General features: G+C 39.6%; 1 protein-coding gene across 6 annotated transcripts in view; it reads right to left on the reverse strand.

Annotated features, from left to right (window-relative positions):
* NEBL (nebulette) overlaps positions 1–20,831 on the reverse strand; it is a 173,884-nt gene that overhangs the window by 43,184 nt on the left and 109,869 nt on the right. For all 6 annotated transcript variants that reach the window (XR_011466441.1, XR_011466440.1, XM_070380985.1 and 3 more), the window contains 6 exons: positions 19,526–19,636; positions 12,453–12,563; positions 12,175–12,285; positions 6,558–6,662; positions 4,564–4,656; positions 1,448–1,540 (listed from right to left, as the gene is read on the reverse strand). Coding sequence is in view for 4 of the 6 variants with exons in the window: in XM_070380985.1 (XP_070237086.1) it covers positions 1,448–1,540; positions 4,564–4,656; positions 6,558–6,662; positions 12,175–12,285; positions 12,453–12,563; positions 19,526–19,636 (624 nt within the window). In the remaining 2 variants the exon portion in view is untranslated. The remainder of the gene's footprint in view (positions 1–1,447; positions 1,541–4,563; positions 4,657–6,557; positions 6,663–12,174; positions 12,286–12,452; positions 12,564–19,525; positions 19,637–20,831) is intronic.

Consider the following 20,831-nt stretch of genomic DNA (forward strand, 5'->3'; position numbering starts at 1 on the left):
CTAGTATTTTTTAATTAAATTAACTCCTTATTTTCAAATAGTTATTTAAGGGAGAGTTATGCGTCTATGATAAATTGGAAACTAGTAAACTTTTATTTAATTTTTGGAGGATAATTGCTTTACAAGGTTGTGTTGGTTTCTGCTGTGCAACAGTATGCATCATCTACATGTAACATATATCCCCTCCCTCTGAAGCCTCCCTCCCAATCCTCATCCCACACTTCTAGCTCATCACTGAGCTGAGCTTCCTGTGCAACTCTTCTTTCACAAAAAGGGACCTATTATGACAGTCTCTAGGTCACACTGAGTGAAGCCAGTTGGAGAAAGACAAATATCATATGATATCACTTATAAGTGGAATATAAAAAATGGCACAAATAAACCTATTTACAAAAGAGAAATAGAATCACGGATGTAGAAGACAAACTTATAGTTACCAAAGGTGGGGGGAAGGATAAATTGAGAGATTGTGAATGGCATATACATACTACTATATATAAAATAGATAACTAATAAGCACCTATTGCATAGCACAGGGAACTCTACTCAATTCTCTGTAAGGACCCATATGGGGAAAGAATCTGAAAAAGAGTGGGTATATGTATAACTGATATACTTTGTTGTACAGCAGAAGTAAGTCAACTTTACTCCTATAACATTAACATTTTTTTAAAAAAGAACACATTTACGCAATTTAACTCATAAGTCAAGGTCTGAGCATAGGCAGGCCATCTGAACCAGGCACAATGGCACTGCCGGCAGCCTCCTCATGGCCTGAATTATGCTTTCTCTCTCCACCATCTCTCTCCTGCCATCCTCTACCCCAAGGACTCATCACACTAAACTTTCCCCTCTTTGAACAGATCTCAGATCATGAACACATTCAGTTTGCACTGCCAGGAGGGCCCTTCCTCATGAAATCCATCCCAAACTTTTATTAATTCTTTAAAAGCTAGCTCAAATGTTACTCTTTCCAAAGGTTTTCCTCTCTCTCACTAACATAGCCTTTCTTCTCTGCATTTCCCCAGCACTTTGAATATAGAGTTATTATTTCACATTAAATGAGATATTGCATGTAAAGAACCCCCAAAGGTAGGAAGCACTCAACAGATATTAATTATTTTAGAGCACTTAATGCACAATCTTTATTTATCCCCACAACTGTTTCTCCTAGAGACCTTGAGAATACACAAAGCCTCTAACCTTAAGGTGTATCTCACTCATCTTTGAATGCCCCAAGAACAAGAACAGAGTAGGCATTCAACACAATGTTCTTTAATAAGCAAACGCGCATGCTTGATGTAATGCTAGCCCAACACAAAGATGTGTGAACTCTTATCTCCATCTTTCAGGAACTGGCCTTCCTACAATGGTATTCATTCTAATTCATTCTACTGTGCAAGTGCCATGCCCACAGAAAACAATACTTAAAGAAACATGATCACACATTGCTGATGTTCTTCTGGTTTTCTTTAACTCTCTTGAGTTCTGGTGGATCTGAAATGGCTGTTGCATGTTTCACCTCTTCTTTGTATTTTACCTGCATGATTTATTAAAAAAAAAAAAGTGAATCTTATTCAACATAAGTTTTAAAAAATAGTTAAGAATTCTTCATTTTTAACTATTACATAGCCTATTTTTTAATTCCAATATTAATTTTCCTTCAATGACAACACACATTTTTATTTCATCTGGTGCTTTCAGGATTCCTTTATCTTAAAGTACAAACAAACCCATATCTATTCACCTATCCATCACTGCAGAGTTTTTTTAACTAAAATAAGCATATACTGCTTATAAAAATAAATTTTATCATCAGGCAGATGTACCAAAAATTTTGGAAATTATCTTAATAATTCATTATTTTTCTATAATAAAAGCAATTTCTATTTATTATTTGTGTACTTAGCATGTCTTTAAAGGCAAGAGTCAAACTGAGTTAGCTACTAAGTCTTGAAAACACTGCTTATCTGACTGAGAGTACACAAATAATCTAGAATAAGAAAAAAAAAATAAAAGAAGAGAAAGAGGAAAGTGGGAGGAAATATGTACAAGCAGATGCCATTGAGTGCTGATCACTATAGAAGGGCCAGTAGCAGAAAGTCAGGAAGTGTCTTCTACCACACAGTCATGTTATGTGAAGCCTGCCTATATCCTGGCATTCACAACAGTCAAAAGCTCCTCAGTCTAGTCTACTTAGAGGAAGATCAACCAGATAAATGACAACACTGGCACACAGTTATGCCCAGGACAAGCCCTTTAAACTTTATAAAATGATTAGTGATGCTATCATATCACATGGTATTTTAATATGTCTAAAATGCACAGATTGTAACTGAGATAAAGGACACGTATATACATATAAATATGGACATATCAGCTAGACTTAAGTGCCATATGTTGAAATTTAGCAAAGACTTAGATCTACGCAAAAGACGTTTTAGAAATCACTTGGTAATGTTTAAAATGATTAAGGCTGAAATTCATGCTGAGTCATGAAGAAAGTGAAAGTGAATTCACTCAGTCCTGTCCGACTCTGCAACCCCATGGAGTGTAGTCCACCAGGATCCGGTGTCCATGGGGTTTTCCAAGCAATAGTACTGGAGTGGGTTGCCATTTCCTTCTCCAGGGGATCTTCCCGACCCAGGGATCGAACCCGGGTCTCCCGCACTCTAGGCAGACGCTTTTACCATCTGAGCCACCAGGGAAGTCCTCAATACCTAAATATCTTCACTATTATCTATATTTTAGCATCTGTACATTTCATATGTGATATGAATAACACCGCCAATATTAGGCCAGATCCAAACAGTTAAATTAAGAGTACACTGAGACAGACTGTCTCAGAGTAGGACTCCAAAATAGTTCTTAAGAGAGAAAAGTAATACTCAAAAGGCTCGTACTCTGGAGGTGGAAAATGTCAAGATCTTTAAATGTTAAAGAATCCTACCTTGGTTTGACAGATCTTGCTAATCTTGAAAGGGCAACTTTCCATTTGAATACTAAGCAGGAGTTTATGGCCCAGGCTCATAGAGATACAGAATTATGCGTTTATTGTTTGCTAGAAGAGGCAGGGGGATGCCGGGAGAAGAAATGATAGACTGTGTGATTTTCCTAGGGTGAGACGCTAAACACGATTAAAGATGAACATTTTTGTTTTTCATACGACTCCAAACTAATCAAAATGGCACAGTCATTTCGCTGTAGGCAATAGAATTGTGCAGTACAGAGCATTTATAACATTATACCCCAGTACACGGATGGGTACATTTCAGATGTTATCATTTGGAAGGGAAGGAAACGACCACTGTACATTTCTCAGCTGAACTAATTTCTCTGCCAGGCTCAAGTGTTGCCTGATACAGACTCCTGCCACGGCGGATCGGCACTCTCGCCGCCAGGTCCCCTTCCCTACGCTTTCTTCAGGAAATCAGATTCCTTCACTGTACAGGGCTCTGAGTGCACTCACATTCTGCAGGTTTTCTGCAAGTTCATTTTCTGTAAGTTTGTTGACTACAGCGCTCCCTTACCTCTCCTACTCTGTGCCCACAAATGCCAGTGCACACACACTCTAGGATGCCAGGTAACCACCGGAGCTCCCGACAAAGGCGTTTAATCCAGGCAGTTGGACTTGGATGACTTAAAGAAACTCTGCCTCCAAGGGTGAAGGTGAAGAGAAACGTCCGGGAAGGAGATGTAAGGAAAGAACCCTCAACGAGAAACTAAACAGCAAGCTCCTCACATCCTCCATGTGGAACCTAAGGATGTGGAGGCCCAACAGTGAGGGACGTGCGCATCTGCAGATGTTGGTGTGAGTATGTGCGAATGACTCTGTGTGTGTGTGTGTGTGTGTGGCGGGGGCGGGGCTCCTGCAACCACTCCCTGTGGACCCGGAGGGATGACTGTATAACAACTATTACCAAATACACCTATTGGTAAGGGTAGCAATGATCCATTCTAAATGTCAAGTGCTGAGTGAAGTTTTTAATCCATAACATTAAACACCTCCTCTACCCTTCCCCCAAGTTCAAAGGGCACTGGGGAGGGGGGCAGTAATTGATTTTACAAATTATAATGAAGGTGTGTGCTTTTCTTTGCTGGAAGCTCAAAGAAGTAGAAGGTAAATGGGGCCTTTGAAACCTTCTCTTGAGCCACCAAATAAATGTTCTAGTGCCTTTAATCATTCTATCAGGATAAAATTTCTTTCGTCCAAGTTGAGGGGAGGTATTGAAAAGTATCCTTCCTCTGAAAATTGTAATACAGCTAAAATTCTGTTCAAAAGGATGAAAACTAATCCTAGATTTCATTACTGTACTATTAAAGTGATCTATCTCTTATGCATTATGATATATATATATCAAGATGAAATACTGCTTTAGGTTCAAGGGGAACAAGGCTACAGTTTCCTTCTGAAAGTTAGGTCTTTGATATTTGATGAAACAGTGTTTCAACAAAGTGAAGAAAAAAAAAAGAAAAAGGCAGCTAGTTTTGTAAAGAACTAAAAACATTTATCTAGCTTGTGTTTGCTTTTGCAAAGGATAATTAATGCCATAGAGAACTTACTGAACTAATGTTCTGCTGATTTTTCTTCACTCGTTCAATCTCAGGAGTATCTTTTACTGCTGTGCCAGCTCCTACTTCTTTCTTATAAAATACCTTTATTATAAGAGAAGGAAAAGAATAACTAAGCTTATTAGAATTGAAGTCCTAGATTCGATTCTTGTAAAGGAAACTTTCTCAGGTTTTAAAGTAATGTGAATACAGCTTCTATTTATGAGAACCAATGTTACATTAATCAGTTAAATAATCCATCATGGGAATAAATGTAGAACTTTGGTTTTGTATTCCACAGTCTTACAAGTAAACCTCTACTACCTGTTCTAGGGTATGCCTGGTACCTTACATGGCTGCAGATTACTTGCTCTAAGAATATAAGTTTTCTTCTTCAAATACAAATATATGTCATATGTGGAGCTGAGAAAAATTAAAGGACATATTACAAAAGCTCACTAAGCAGTTACCATTTAATTCAAAAATAGCATGAAGTTTCAAGCAACTGCTCTTCTTCAAGTGAGAGCAAAGACAGTCTTATTCTCTTCAAAGAAAATATTACCTTTACCATCAGCATCAACACTAAGTCGGCCTGTTTTCCTTATCTTCCACTTATTCCTTAAACCTTCCCACATCTCTCCATCCCTACCAACGCCTACCCCTTTCGACCACAAAGCAAAAGAAAAAACAAAGTGTCCTACAGAAAAACAGACTAATTATAAGGAAGTCATTCGAGGCCAGAGCTACTCCCTCTCCTCTTTAATTAATTTTTAAATTGGAGGATAATCACTTTACAGTACTGTGATGGTTTCTGCCACACATCAACATGAGCTGGCCATAGGTACACATGTGACCCCTCCCTCTTGAACCCCCTCCTGCTTTCCTCCCTACACTATCCCTCTAGGTTGTCACAGAGCACCGCCTTTGGGTTCACTCTCCTGATGTTTGTTAACCAGTAGGTTCCAGTGGAGGTCAGGAGAGCAGGACATATGAGATGTTCCCCCGCAAAAGCTAGAAATCTGGAATCACAGGCGGTAAGGGCCACACGACTCTTCTCCCTTGTCCTCTCTTCCAGCAAGATTTCTACATCTCTTGGCACAGCCTGCCTGTGAAGACCCTAGAGGTACCTGAACAGCATACCTGCAGAGTTAAGAGGTTTCCAACCTATTAGAAAGTAGAAAACATTCCAGAAATTTTCAGAAATAATAGAATTTATATTTTTAATAACATTTGCTTAACCACTAAGTTAATTCTACATTAAAATATTGGCTGTACCATCAATTTTTATTTTAGAATTCAAGTTCATATACCCATTACATATAAGCCCACTATCTTAATCAATGATGCTAATAAAATTCCTATTCCTCAAAACAAAAATATGAACATTTAGGAATTGATTGTTGTTGGTTAATTACTAAGTGGTTTCTAACTCTTTTGTGGCCCCATAGACTGTAGCCTACCAATTTCCTCTGTCCATGGGATTTTCTAGGCAAAAACACTGTAGTGGGTTGCCATTTCCTTCTTCATGGGATTTTCCTGACCCATGGATTGAACTCACATCTCCTAAAATGGCAGGCTGGTTCTTTACCACTGAGCCACCAGGGAAGCCCTTAGGAATTGGTTACAAACTAGTAAATCCCTAGATGTATTATCAATGCAATTAATCAATGACCAGGAAGGCAATCACTTCATATGACTATTTTTATCTTCAAAGTAAAATATGTGTGTAAGATTAAGATCTCTTTCCTGAGTGAAATTTTAAAATTCAGTTAAAAGTACCTGTTGCTTGTACCTAAAAAGGAAATTTGAATCTGTAATTCTAAAATAATCATGATAAATTATAAGTTGTAAGAACATTTGGTGTTCTTATGATTTTAAAGAAGGAAAGATATGCATTTGACAGAAAATTCAAGCAAGGCAGCAAAAAAAATCAGACTGAGGAACAAAGGCCCCCTTTCAAAACATCATTTCAAGATGACAACTGGAAAGAGACAATGGCTACTCACCGCACTAATGTTTTGTTGAGTTGTCTTAATTCTCTGAATTTCAGGAGTATCTGCCACAGTAGAATAGCTAGAAAGCATCTTCTCTGCCTCATCTTTATACTTTTTCTAAAAATATAAAGTGAATGTGAATCTGAAGCTCTGTGTGCCATATTCAAGAGAGACAGAGACAAAGAGAAAATGGTACTACTTTTTCCAACCCTGTTATACCTGAAAGTCACTCAGCTGTGTCCAACTCTTTGCAACCCCATGGACTATAGAGTCCATGGAATTCTCCAGGCCAGAATACTGGAGTGGGTCGCCTTTCCCTTCTCCAGGGCATCTTCCCAACCCAGGGATCGAACCAGGTCTACCGCATTGCAGGTGGATTCTTTACCAGTTGAGCCACAAGGGAAGCCCACTTGCTGTACATTGTACCTTAGGATTCAAATCAGTTGTTGATGTGTTTGTGTGTGTGTGCTCAGTCGCTCAGTCTTGTCCAGCTCTATGACGTATTTATGCAACAGTAAAAATAAACAGCATATGCAAAAGGGGTAAGCAAACAGTCTAGGAAAACATTCACCTTCTCTCAGGCAATGGTTCCCACTCAAGACTATTCAAACACCCTGGGACGGCCTGACCTCTATGAGTCCTAAGCCTAGAACCTACTCTCTTATGAACCTACTCTCTTATGAGCAGTTCCAGTTCCTGTTTAAAATAGCCCTTATAACTCCTACCAGTAACCTGACTCTTTTTGTTTACTTGTCTTCATGCTTCTAGATTTATACTTTGCTTCCTACTTCAGATAAAGATACATCTGACTAAGGAAAAGGTACTAGTATTTTGTGCTAGAGATAAAAATCTCAATTTTCCTTTTGCTACTAAATGCACTACTATGAGCTCAGATATATCCTAGGCAATACCTTCTACTAGTGCCAGCATTTACATAGTAGTTCAGTTCAGTTCAGTTCAGTCGCTCAGTCGTGTCCGACTCTTTGCAACCCCATGGACTGTAGCACGCCGGGCCTCCCTGTCCATCACCAACTCCCATAGTTTACTCAGACTCATGTCTATTGAGTTGGTGGTGCCATCCAATCATCTCATTCTCTGTTGTCCCCTTCTCCTCCTGCCTTCAATCTTTCCCAGCATCAGGGTCTTTTCAAATGAGTGAACTCTTCGCATCAGGTGGCCAAAGTACTGGAGTTTCAGCTTCAGCATCAGTCCTTCCAATGAATATTCAGGACTGATTTCCTTTAGGGTGGACTGGCTTGATCTCCTTGCAGTCCAAGGGACTCTCAAGAGTGTTTTCCAACACAACAGTTCAAAAGCATCAATTCTTCGGCACTCAGTTTTCTTTATAGTTCAACTCTCACATCCATACATGACCACTGGAAAAACAATAGCCTTGACTAGACAGATCTTTGTTGGCAAAGTAATGTCTCTGCTTTTGAATATGCTATCTAGGTTGGTCATAACTTTCCTTCCAAGGAGTAAGCATCTTTTAATTTCATGGCTGCAGTCACCATCTGCAGTGATTTTGGAGCCCCAAAAATAAAGTCTGTCACTGTTTCCACTGTTTCCCCATCTATTTGCCATGAAGTGATGGGACTGGATGTCATGATCTTAGTTTTCTGAATGTTGAGTTTTAAGGCAACTTTTTCACTCCCCTCTTTCATTTTCATCAAGAGGCTCTTTAGTTCTTCTTCACTTTCTGCCATAAGGGTGGTGTCATCTGCATATTTGAGGTTATTGATATTTCTCCCGGCAATCTTGATTCCAGCTTGTGCTTCATCCAGCCCGACATTTCTCATGATGTACTCTGCATATAAGTTAAATAAGCAGGGTGACAATATACAGCCTTGACATACTCCTTTCCTGATTTGGAACCAGTCTGTTGTTCCATGTCCAGTTCTAACTGTTGCTTCTTGACCTGCATATAGATTTCTCTGGAGGCAGGTCAGGTGGTCTGGTATTTCAGCTTCAGCTCGCACCAGAGGCAAGGGGTGGCGGGGTACAGGAGCTCAGGGGTTTTGGGTTCCAAAACTTGGGGAAGGTTGTCAATAACAAGGAGAGGGAAGGGCGCAAGGAAGTCGTGGTGGGCCAAGGGCAGGCAGTGTTGCGGGGTCCTAGGGTTGGGATGGGGAACAGAGTGGCCAGAGGCCAAAGTGGAGGGACAGGCTCTGGTCTGCAAGGCTGCACCCTTTGTAGCTCTTGACCCCACACCTAAGCCTCCAGCATTTTCCTTTGTGAAATACAATCCTGGAGCTCCTGGGAGGCTTGGCACTGCCCAAGACCTGAGGGCAGGGCAAGGAAGGCTTTCCAGCAGTGGAGAAACAGGAAAGCAACTCCAGCAGTGCAGTAAAAAGGAAGCAGTGCTAGTGAAGGCCCTACTGAGTCACAGGAGCTTCCAGCCCCAGCCTTTGGACAGCATGACAGGGAAGGCAAGACATTCTGGAGTCCAGAATGGCTACCTGCTGAATGATAGATACCTCCTAGAAGATCGGAGAAAGATAACCCCACAAGCAGGTATTATTATCCACTCTTGGGGAAACTGAGGCACTAGCTAAGTGTCAGAACCAGGATTTAAACCCAGCCACTCTGGTTCCAAAGTCAGTGAAGGTAACTGCATGGCATACTGCTGCTTGTTAAGGAAGGAGAATATTGTTCACATTGAAACGCACCACAGCATCGTTAAACCCTTTTAAACATTCCCTTGTATCTCAAATAACTAAAGTTCTTTAAAATCAGATGTACCCTCATATCACACTCACAAAATCAACACTGTTAAATTAAAGCAGGAATTCTAACAACTCAGGCACCACTTCCTATGGGAAGGGTTTACTTTTGTTATCTATACTTTCTGGTATGACCAACCTAGATAGCATATTCAAAAGCAGAGACATTACTTTGCCAACAAAGGTCCATCTAGTCAAAGCTATGGTTTTTCCTGTGGTCATGTATGGATGTGAGTGTTGGACTGTGAAGAAGGCTGAGCGCCAAAGAATTGATGCTTTTGAACTGTGGTGTTGGGGAAGACTCTTGAGAGTCCCTTGGACTGCAAGGAGATCCAACCAGTCCATTCTGAAGATCAGCCCTGGGATTTCTTTGGAGGGAATGATGCTGAAGCTGAAACTCCAGTACTTTGGCCACATCATGCAAAGAGTTGGCTCATTGATAAAGACTCTGATGCTGGGAGGGACTGGGGGCAGGAGGAGAAGGGACGACAGAGGATGAGATGGCTGGATGGCATCACTGACTCGATGGACGTGAGTCTGAGTGAACCCTGGGAGTTGGTGATGGACAGGGAGGCCTGGCGTGCTGCGATTCATGGGGTCGCAAAGAGTCAGACACGACTGAGCAACTGAACTGAACTGAACTGAACTGAGGACATATCATAATTTGTCATACTATATTTGCATGATTATTTGATAATTAGATTACCTAGTAGTTCCCCAAAGCCAAAAATCCAAGTCTAATTTTGCATGTAAATGGGTGTTCAAGAAGTATCTACTGAATGTATGAATGAGTTTGCCAACTTTTCTCCACTGAATCAAATGGCAATATGCCCGTTTTAAGAAGTTAGATTTGTAGTTTAGCTGATACAACTAGTGTCAACTTCTCCAAGTTCAGTGCCATCATGAGACACTGAGGACAGATGAACACACTTCAGGACCATCCCATCTGCTCTGTCACTGAAGAAGGCTGAGAAGCAGGCAGTTCCTTGGATAAATACTTAATTCTGGCATCATGATACCCTTTAAATGGAGCAGGACCCCATGGGGACTTCCCAGGAGAGACTCCACTCCCCCATTACCTCCACCTATCTCTTGTCTATAGAAACTTTAGTCAGAGAATAAATTTCATCAGAGAATTTAGAAATATGGAAACAAAGGAAAGCAAGGAAACAAGGCCAAATAAAATTTAATCATTAAACAAAGTCAAGGACCTTTAGTTCTTCCTGAAGAGCTACAGAGAATATTTTCAGCCATATCCTTTGAGCTGTTTTGTAAATGCTGAAACCTCCACCAGGTGGAAAAAGCTAACTACATGATGAAACAGACTATCGCCATGACATAAGCTGCCACAATTTTGAGAACTGGACTCAAGGAAATGGGAACAAACCAATCTTGGAACTGAAGATTAATTGCACTTAAAACAATCAAGATGACACTGATTAGACCACCACATGATCAATTTCAAGACGACTGTCTGACTCTTTTCCGCTCACAGCCTCCCTCCCTTTGCCTCAGTTCAGTTGCTCAGTTGTGTTCAACTCTTTGCAACCCCATGGACTGCAGCACACCAGGCTTCCCTGTTCATCACCAACTCCCTTTGCCTATACACCCCTAAACTTCCCCTATAAAAACTCTTGCCCCTGATAGCAGGGGATAGTTGGTTCTTTGGGACATGAGTACACCTTCTCCCTAGGATTGCTGGCCTCCTCAGCAAAGCTATCTTTCCTTTTACTCACACTTGTCTCTCAATATTGAATCCTTGCGTGACTAGCCCCTGAACCTGAGTTCTGTGACACTCTAATTTTGAACCAGTGGATGTTTCAATTCCTTGCTTGTTAGTCAGAATTTTGACAAATTTGGTCAAATTTTGTTAAAAATTATTTCAACATAAATCCCATTAGCCAAATCCAATTTCTTCATTATCTTATTTTTTTTTTCATTCCCCTATACTACTTTTCCCGGAGAAGTCAATGGCACCCCACTCCAGTACTCTTGCCTGGAAAATCCCATGGACGGAGGAGCCTGGAAGGCTGCAGTCCATGGGGTCACTGAGGGTCAGACACGACTGAGCGACTTCACTTTCACTTTTCACTTTCATGCATTGGAGAAGGAAATGGCAACCCACTCCAGTATTCTTGCCTGGAGAATCCCAGGGATGGGAGAGCCTGGTGGGCTGCCATCTTTGGGGTCACACAGAGTCAGACACAACTGAAGTGATATAGCAGCAGCAGCATACTACTTTTCCATTGGGATTCATTCTTTTTATAACAAATATTATAGCAAATAAATTATTCACTAACGAATAACTTTGCCCAAATCAGATTTTATCAATAACTTTTTTCTTCCATTATATACTTTCCTGTGTGGTCATTATTTCTCTTATATCCAGTTTTCTGGCAGATTTGTCACAGATATACTTGGCAAATTAAATTTTATCAACAAAACTTAGATCTTACATTAAATTTTGGTTAATCTTAATCTTCAATTTCACCTTATACTTTGTACAGTTTAACTTATTCTTAGTTTAAGTTGTTTATTTAAATTAAAATATGCATGATGAAGTAGATAAAAGAAAATTCTTTGTATTTTTTGCAGGATAAGCATTAGAGCCAAGTTCACAATGGAATAAAAAAATGGAAATAAAAAGGTCAAAATGTCCTTGGACTCAAAACAGAGGGATCTAATAGGGATGCTCTGATGCTCAATAAGTTTTGTTGAGATGAATCTACAGCAGTTGTCCCTTTCATTATTGACAAAATCAAGTTTGGTTAGTGGTTACTTTATAATAGAGTGCATTGACTTTGAATAGAAACCCCTCAAAAAGGCACAAATCATAAAGACACACAGAGCAGAAGGTGCTGGGATATTAGAATATACTATCCTGAGCATCTTTATTCTCTACCAACCTGGCTATAGATTTCAGATGCCCTCTTGGCTCGAAGCATATCCGGGATATCCATGCTCACCTGCATTCCTTTCCCTTTAATTTCATTTTCTAAGTCTTTCTTATATTCTTTCTAAAAGAACAGAAAACAGTCTTCAGAGTTTTGCATAGCTTTCCATAGCAATGCAGATATTTACATGTTTGAATCTCAATGTCACACATGTGGAAACACCATTTATATTTCTTCTGTATACAATTTGATGTGTTTGTTTTAAACTTCGTGTCCTGTTAGTTTCTTACCTGGCTGGCCATTTCAGATGCTTTCTTGGCTCTCTGGATATCGAGAGTGTCTGTGCTCACCTGCATGCCTTTCCCTCTAATTTCAGTCTCCAGATCTCTTTTATAATCTTTCTGCAGAAAATAAAACCTGAAATTAGGGCCTTACAATAATTTGAAAATCTGCGTTGGAAAACTTGATGTCATTTTTGATGTCAAGATTATGGCTTTTAGAAATAAACTGGATGTAAATTCACTTCTTTTTTTCTAGGAAATGACAAAGACTTAATTTGTGGCAGAACACAACTTGGAATGACCACAAGGACTCAGGCAGCTTTTTTTCTACTAACGTGACTTAAGAAAGAAAACACAGGGAGGTGAAGGAAAATATTTTATATTTCAATAAAGTGATAAAATATTGGTTAATATATAACTTAATGAATATCAATAAAATGTGAGTGTAAAAATGTCACATTACATAAGTTTTCATTTCTCTTGAGTATATAACCTAGAAATGAAATTGCTGGGTCATATGGTAACTGTTTAGCCTTTTGAGGAACTGCTAAACTGTTTTCCAAAGTGGCTATTCAGTCTTACAATCCTAGCAGCAATACACAAGAAGGGTTCTGATTTCTCTACAACTTCACTAACACTTGTTAAAATCTATGTTTTTTTATCCTAGCCTTTTAGTGGCTGTGAAGTAATACATCACTGTGGCTTTCTTTTGCATTTCACTGATGGTAATGATGCTGAGCATCCTTTCATGTGCTTATCGGCCATTGGTATATTCTCATCTTTACTGGCAAAAGCCCCAATCCATAGTAAATAGACTATATTACAGTATAATTTTATCTGTTATGGAAGATAATATATATGTAACTTTATAATACATGTGTTACATTGCTATTGACTAGTTGACAAAATGTTATACTTTGAAAACATTTAATTAAATATTTATTGATTTTAAAAAATTGTCGTATCTCATTCTGTAGTGAGTAATTGCTGGTTGCCTCCTGGAACCTTACTCCTGTTTTTCCTTCATTCGCTCCTTGATTTGTCACTGGGCAACTCGCTGCTTCCTGTTCTAAGCTCTCCACCTTGGCTGAGACTGGCCCCAGTGCAAGGACCCTACTCGGCTGAAGAAAATCGTTACACCCCACCCCTGGCCCTTCATGATTGGTACATTTAAGGAAAGGAACGTTTCTCTTTCCACACAATGTATCAGGAGACTTTTCTTTCCTTCTGGACATGAATGAAGAAGTTTGCAGCCCTGGGAGCTGCCATGCGCCTCCTTGCAAATGGGAGAAGAAAGCCTGCCCCAGAAGAGAAAGTCAGAAGCTAAAACAGAAATCACACTGTGTAAGTCAGTCCTAGATTAAGCCATGCCCAAGAATTCCTCTACTGCTGGGTCACAAGAACAATAAAAATTATCTGCTTTTTTGAGCTGGATTATCTGTTACCTATAAAATGTCATGATTACATAGACACAACTGTCTTAAGACACTCTTGTCACATTTTAAAGCTACTGATTATTCTTATTCCTATAATTGAACATTTATATGTATGAATGTTATTCTTCAATGAAAATTATATTAAAAGGAAACTACTGACTATATCCTATTAAATTTCTTCAAAAACAATTACTTCCTATTATGCTGACATACCCAAGATTTGTGATTCCATGCTATAAAATAAATTTTGTTTTGCTTATTTGTGATGTTGTAAATTTAGAGAAGTTGTAAACAAAAATTTCAATCTAGAGAAATGGTATTTACTATCTACCCATAAGTCTGCTACCCATAAATCTGCCTATTTGCACTGACTTACAGTCTCAGTTTTACTTTCCTGAAGTGAAATAATAAAAAAGTTAAACATTCAGGTAAAAATGTTTAACTTTCAAACTAATAATATTAAATTATCACTATGCCTGTAAAAAGCTCTGTTTTTAGCTAAGGCCCAAAAGCAAAACACTTCATTTGAAAGACAATATATGTACAAACTGAGGTACTGATCATAGATTATCACCAAAATTCCATGGTATAAATATGCCATTTAATATTTCCAATATGAATTTTCAAATCTAAAAGCATTCAAAAGCACATAAATAGACTACATGGACTCTAGTCACATCAGCTAATATTGATGCATAATAAAATATCTTACAACTTGGAAAAACTTAAAAGAAAAACATGATGACATCTATGTTCCAAGAGCCTGAGTCAGATTTTTTAATGCAAGTCACATGGTCAAGCCCAGTTCCAGGAAAGTCGAACTGTGAGAGGTCATCTGTGTAACAATATAGCACATTTACTTTACTTGAAAAAACAAAAGCTGAACTATAGCAAAGTCCTGAAGTCTAGTTGAAAAGGACTTGAGAACCGTCATTTGAGCAAAATGCAACATAGCTATAATTATATGCAAATGAGACTGTGGATGACAAAGATACGGCATCACCAGAATTGGTGTGGGCCACAGCACAGCTGACTCTTCAAGGCCTGTTTTTCCTTTGGGTTCTCAATAACCAAAATGCACCATTTTCCTAGTGAGTATGAGTCTTGAACAAAGTTTGAGTCTTGATCATAGATTCATGGGTTTGAACTGTGCGGCTGCACGTGTGTGGTGATATTTTCAACAGTAACTACTACAGCACTACATGGTCTGTGGTTGGTTGAACCTGTGGGTGTGGAGAAACCATGGATATAGAGAGCAGACCATAAGTTATATGGGAATTAATGTCCCATGTTGTTTAAGTGTCAACTAAATACAATCCCAAGGTATACAAAGACATCTCAATCAATGTATCTCTGAATAAACTAACGTATTATCATTCTAAGGAAACATGCAACACTTCAACTTGTCATAAAAGGAATATGTCATAGAAGATTCTTAGGTAAAAGTGTGAAATGCAAAATTTCTGTTCTTTCCACATTGTTTTCTCCTGAGAAAGTACACTTTCTTTTGGCTTCAAGTTCAGTCCCATGAGGATGATTTTGAAGACTCTTCTCCAGCTCCAAATTCCTCATCCCGCCCCCATAGTCAAATCCAGGACCTTGAACAAATACTGGATATTGCACTCTCTTCATAATAACAAAAATAATGGAAAATATAAGTAGTGATTTGATAGTTGCTAGATAGTCAGTTACTCAGAAGCCCAAGGAGGCGACCAAGGACAAGAAAGAAGGACAAGAAAGAGCCAGCCATGCAAAGACAAGGGGAAGGACTTTCAGGAAGAAACAGAGCTTTACAGAGACTGTAAAACTTGTGGAGGTGCAGCCAGCCTGGAGCCTTTAAGACTAGAATATGATGAGCAAGGGAAGAATGGTACAGGGGTTGAGAATGAGCAGGAGGGAGAGCATGGCACCATACCAGAGCAAGGAGTATGGTGCCCATACTGCACAGACTGGAAACCACTGGAGAGTTTTCAGTGGGAGAAATCAGAAAACTTAACCCTTCAAGGATTGTTCTGGCTTCTGGGTAGAGAATGAGGTCAATGTTGGAAGAAGAATCTTGTTTAGAAAGCTACTGCAATGATCCAGGAGATAGAGATTGTGGCTTGGACAAAAGTGGGGAGAGGTAGATGGATCTAGGAAATCATTATGGTTGTGGAGTCAATAAAACTTGCTGACAATAGTAACCAAAGTAACTTCTGGGATTTCACTGATACCACTTGCAAAGAAAGGGGTGAAAGAAGGAAGCAGATCTAAGGGAAAAATGAGGATTTTCAGTAGGTTATGTAGAATCCCTGTTATAATACATTTAAGTGTCATTGACATGTGGTAATGCCTAAGTGTAAGTGTAGTTGCTCAGTCGTGTCTGACTCTTTGCGACCCCATGGACTGTAGCCCATCAGGCTCCTCTGTCCATGGGATTCTCCAGGCAAGAATACTGCAGTGGGTTGCCATTTCCTTCTCCAGGGGATATTCCTGACTCAGGGATCGAACCTGGGTCTTCCGCATGACAGGCAGATGCTTTACCCTCTGAGCCACCAGGGAATCCCTACAGGACATTAAAGGCAAATGGTTGCATATTTATATCCATGTTACAGAACATAATTTTTCTAAAACAATGAGGTAGAATTATATGAAGTAACATGGAAAAGAAGATATTAAGAAGCAGAAGCAGAAGATATTAAGAAGAGGTGGCAAGAATATACAGTAGAACTATATCAAAAAATCTTCACAACCCAGATAATCACGACAGTGTGATCACTCACCTAGAGCCAGACATCTGGGAATGCAAAGTCAATGGGGCCTTAGGAAGTATCCCTACGAAAAAAGCTAGGGGAGGTGATGGAATTCCAGTTGAACTATTTCAAATCCTAAAAGATGATGCTGTGAAAGTGCTGCACTCAATATGCCAGCAAATTTGGAAAACTCAGTAGTGGCCACAGGACTGGAAAAGGTCAGTTTTCATTCCAGTCCCAAACAAAGGCAATGCCAAAGAATGCTCAAACTACTGCACAATTGCACTCATCTCACACGCTAGTAAAGTAATGCTCAAAATTCTCCAAGCCAGGCTTCAGCAATACGTGAACCATGAACTTCCAGATGCTCAAGCTGGATTTAGAAAAGGCAGAGGAACCATAGATCAAATTGCCAACATCCGTTGGATCACTGAAAAAGCAAGAGAGTTCCAGAAAAGCATCTACTTCTGCTTTATTGACTATGCCAAAGCCTTTGACAGTGTGGATTACAACAAACTGTGGAAAATTCTGAAAGAGATGGGAATTTCAGACCACCTGACCTGCCTTCTGAGAAATCTGTATGCAGATCAAGAAGCAACAGTAAAAACTGGACATGGAACAACAGACTGGTTCCAAATTGGGAAAGAAGTACATCAAGGCTGTATATTGTCACCCTGCTTATTTAACTTATATGCAGAGTACATCATGAGAAACGCTGGGCTGGAAGAAGCACAAGCTGGAAGCAAGATTGCTGGGAGAAATATCAATAACCTCAGATATGCAGATGACACCACCCTTATGGCAGAAAGTGAAGAGGAACTAAAGAGCCTTTTGATGAAAGTGAAAGAGGAGTGTAAAAGTTTCCTTAAAACTCAACATCCAGAAAACTAAGGTCATGGCATCTAGTCCTATCACTTCATGGCAAACAGATTGGGAAACAGTGTCAGACTTAATTTTTCTGGGCTCCAAAATCACTGCAGATGGTGACTGCAGCCATGAAATTAAAAGACACTTGCTCCTTGGAAGAAAAGCTATGACCAACCTAGACATATTAAAAAGCAGAGACATCACTTTGCCAACAAAGGTCCGTCTAGTCAAGGCTATAGCTCTTCCAGTGGTCGTGTATGATGTGAGAGCTGGACTGTGAAGAAAGCTGAGCGCCGAAGAATTGATGCTTTTGAACTGCGGTGTTGGAGAAGACTCCTGAGAGTCCCTTGGACTGCAAGGAGATCCAACCAGTCCATCCTAAAGGAAACCAGTCCTGAATATTCTTTGCAAGGGCTGATGCTGAAGCTGAAACTCCAATACTTTGGCCACCTGATGCAAAGAACTGACTCATTTGAAAAGACCCTGATGCTGGGAAAGATTGAAGGTGGGGGAAGAAGGGGACGACAGAGGATTAGATGGTTAGATGGTATCACCGACTAAATGGACAAAAGTTTGAGTAAACTCTGGGAGTTGGTGATGGACAGGAAGGCCTAGCGTGCTGCAGTCCATGGGGTCACAAAGAGTCAGACACGACTGAGCAACTGATCTGAACTGAACTGAACTGAACATGGAAAAGGGTCCATGATATTCAGTGAGAAAAGCAAGGAGAAACTACATTGTATTTATTTAAGGTTTTTTTCAGTTCCTTGTGCACAAATGTATAGTTATCTATATACACAGAAAAAGAGATCCGAAAGGCTCTACAGAAAATTCCTAACAATGGCTATCTCTCAGGAGGATGACAGAATTAGGGGTAGAATTAGGGGCAGAAGGTTTTCAAGTCTCTGTTCAGCATGCACCCTCCCACCCCACTCCCACCATTTCTAGATGGAATCCCTTTTGGTCAAGAATTCTAGGCCATCCCTTGTTTCTATATCTGAAACAAAGTTATCACCATTCCACTCCCCTGGCCAGTATCTAACCCTGGGGATGGAGGCAGATCTCAGCACAGCAGTAATTCCCCTGGTAGGTATTCAGCTACTTCTCAGCCTCCAGATTTCCTGGGTGGGAGTCAGTCCTAAGCCAGCTCTGCCTAACTGCAAATGTCACATTGTAGCTCTCAGAGTAGCGCTACTGGAGCCTCAACCCCAGCCAGCCTTAAGGTACGGGAGCTGTACCCCTTAGCCTGCACCCCAACTTTCGCTTTACACGTGTTTCTTCTAAGTCATCTCTTCCCACACACTCTCTGCTCCAGTGGCCCTTCTATATTTTCAAAATTTCTGGGGGAGTTTAAGAGATGTAGAACTGATTCTGGGCTATTTCATTCGAAAAATACATATAAGATCTGACTCCTACAACTTTGTTATTTTATATCTATCACATCATAGCATCTAAGACAAAACTTCAATATCCTGTTGTTCATGTATTACATGAAGAAGAAATGGTTTTAGATGAATGAACTTCAACACAAAATGCTGATTCTACAGAAATTTCAGACACACTGTTGAGGTCAACAGAGCATATTTTGAGAACACACAACCAACCAAACAAAAATAGCATCATTTTCATGTTACAATCTCAGTGTGTGATTTTCAAGTTCTGCTCACATAGCTGGAAATGAAATGCGCCAAGTAGCACATGATCCACCCTCAAAAAAAATGATATGAAAATATTAGTCATAGAGTAAAATTAACATGAAACTTGTATTATGGGATAAAGTAAAAAACTGTATCCATGTCTGTATCTGTGTGTTGTATTAAAATGCCCTTCTCCAAGTTTTCTTTGACATACTTGAAGTTAATGAGCAAAGCAGAAACTGTAAATTTTTCCAGTAAGCATGATGATTGCGAATGGTTTCCATTCCAAACTGTTAGACTAGTCACAGAAAGCTTTGAAAAAGTCCATGTATTACTCCGTTTGTTATTATGATTTGTCAAGTTCCAAAACAGGAGCCTCAAGGTCCACCTCACTCAGTCTCAATACTCACCTCACTCGCCATCTCAGAAGCTCTTTTGGCATGCTGAATTCCAAGGGTGTCAGCGCCAACTTGCATTCCCTTCCCTTTAATTTCTGATTCCAGGTCTTTCTTGTATTCTTTCTATAAAAAAGCAATATTTTGCAATACTCAGACACTGAGGGGACAAAGACATATTTGAATTCAATGATACCAAAAATGGCTAAACATGTTTTTGTTTTTGTTTTTTAAGAAGAAAACAGAGCTTACTTTGTACTATGAATGATCAACCTAGACCTAAATTTTCTGAACTGCTTAGAACTATATTCACTGTCCTCACTGAAGAAGAGCTCATACACTCTCAAGACTTTTGCTATATAAAGGCAATTGCCAGGTGACAATCTTCACTGAAACTGTCTTGGGGCCAGAAGGATTGGAAGGCAAGTTTAATTGAGTTGATGTTTTAGAAAGAAGACTGACTTTGAGGTAAGAGCACTCGTGGCCACGTGTGTGATACTGGGACTGTTTCTTCACATTTCTGGTTTACTCATCTGCAAAATGAGGATTATAGTTCCTCTGTGCAGGATCACTGTGAGGATCATGGAGACTGCATGTAGCCTACTGCCCAGAACAGAGTGGGTTTTCAGTAACTGATAGCTTTTTTCCAGTTTTTTACTCCTATATCCACATCCGAAGGCCTGGTTTATTGGTGTTCCTGCCACTGTCTTGCCATCAACTCTCTTTGGATGAACTCTGCCACTGAGAGTTTAAAAAACCTTTCCCAAGTATTATTGATAAGTAATTTACAAAACTGAACTCTGAATGTTACTAGATAGATATATTACCCACAACAGAAAAAAATTTATAGAAAATTACTGCTATAGATAAGTGTGATGACAATGTTAGTCAAAGACATCACAGTGGACAGTGTTGTTTCTGACTCTTCTGGCAAAAAGTTCCACAATTTCCCGTAAGGAATTGCCTCTAATCTCTCTCAATCCATCAACTCTGGGTGGGTTGTTCTGGGGTGAGTGTGATTTTTCCTACATATATTTTTAATTCCACTAAAATGCTTTTAATATTTCCTTTATGTAAAAAACACAAGCCAAAGATGAATATAAATCTTTAAAAAACACATATCAATTTAGAATAATTTATACTTAAAAACACCATTAAACTGCTAGAAAGTAAACTGAACAATGGTGACCGTGAGACCCATACTAGATCATCAGCACATGATATTCCTCTGACTCCAGAGAGAATGACTGGGTTGAGTCTGGGCACAAGACAAAGGTGATTCAGTAAGACTCAATCCTTAGACCTTAGTCGTATTGTAAGC

Source organism: Bos mutus, chromosome 13 (assembly GCF_027580195.1).
Source record: "Bos mutus isolate GX-2022 chromosome 13, NWIPB_WYAK_1.1, whole genome shotgun sequence".
NCBI lineage: Eukaryota > Metazoa > Chordata > Mammalia > Artiodactyla > Bovidae > Bos > Bos mutus.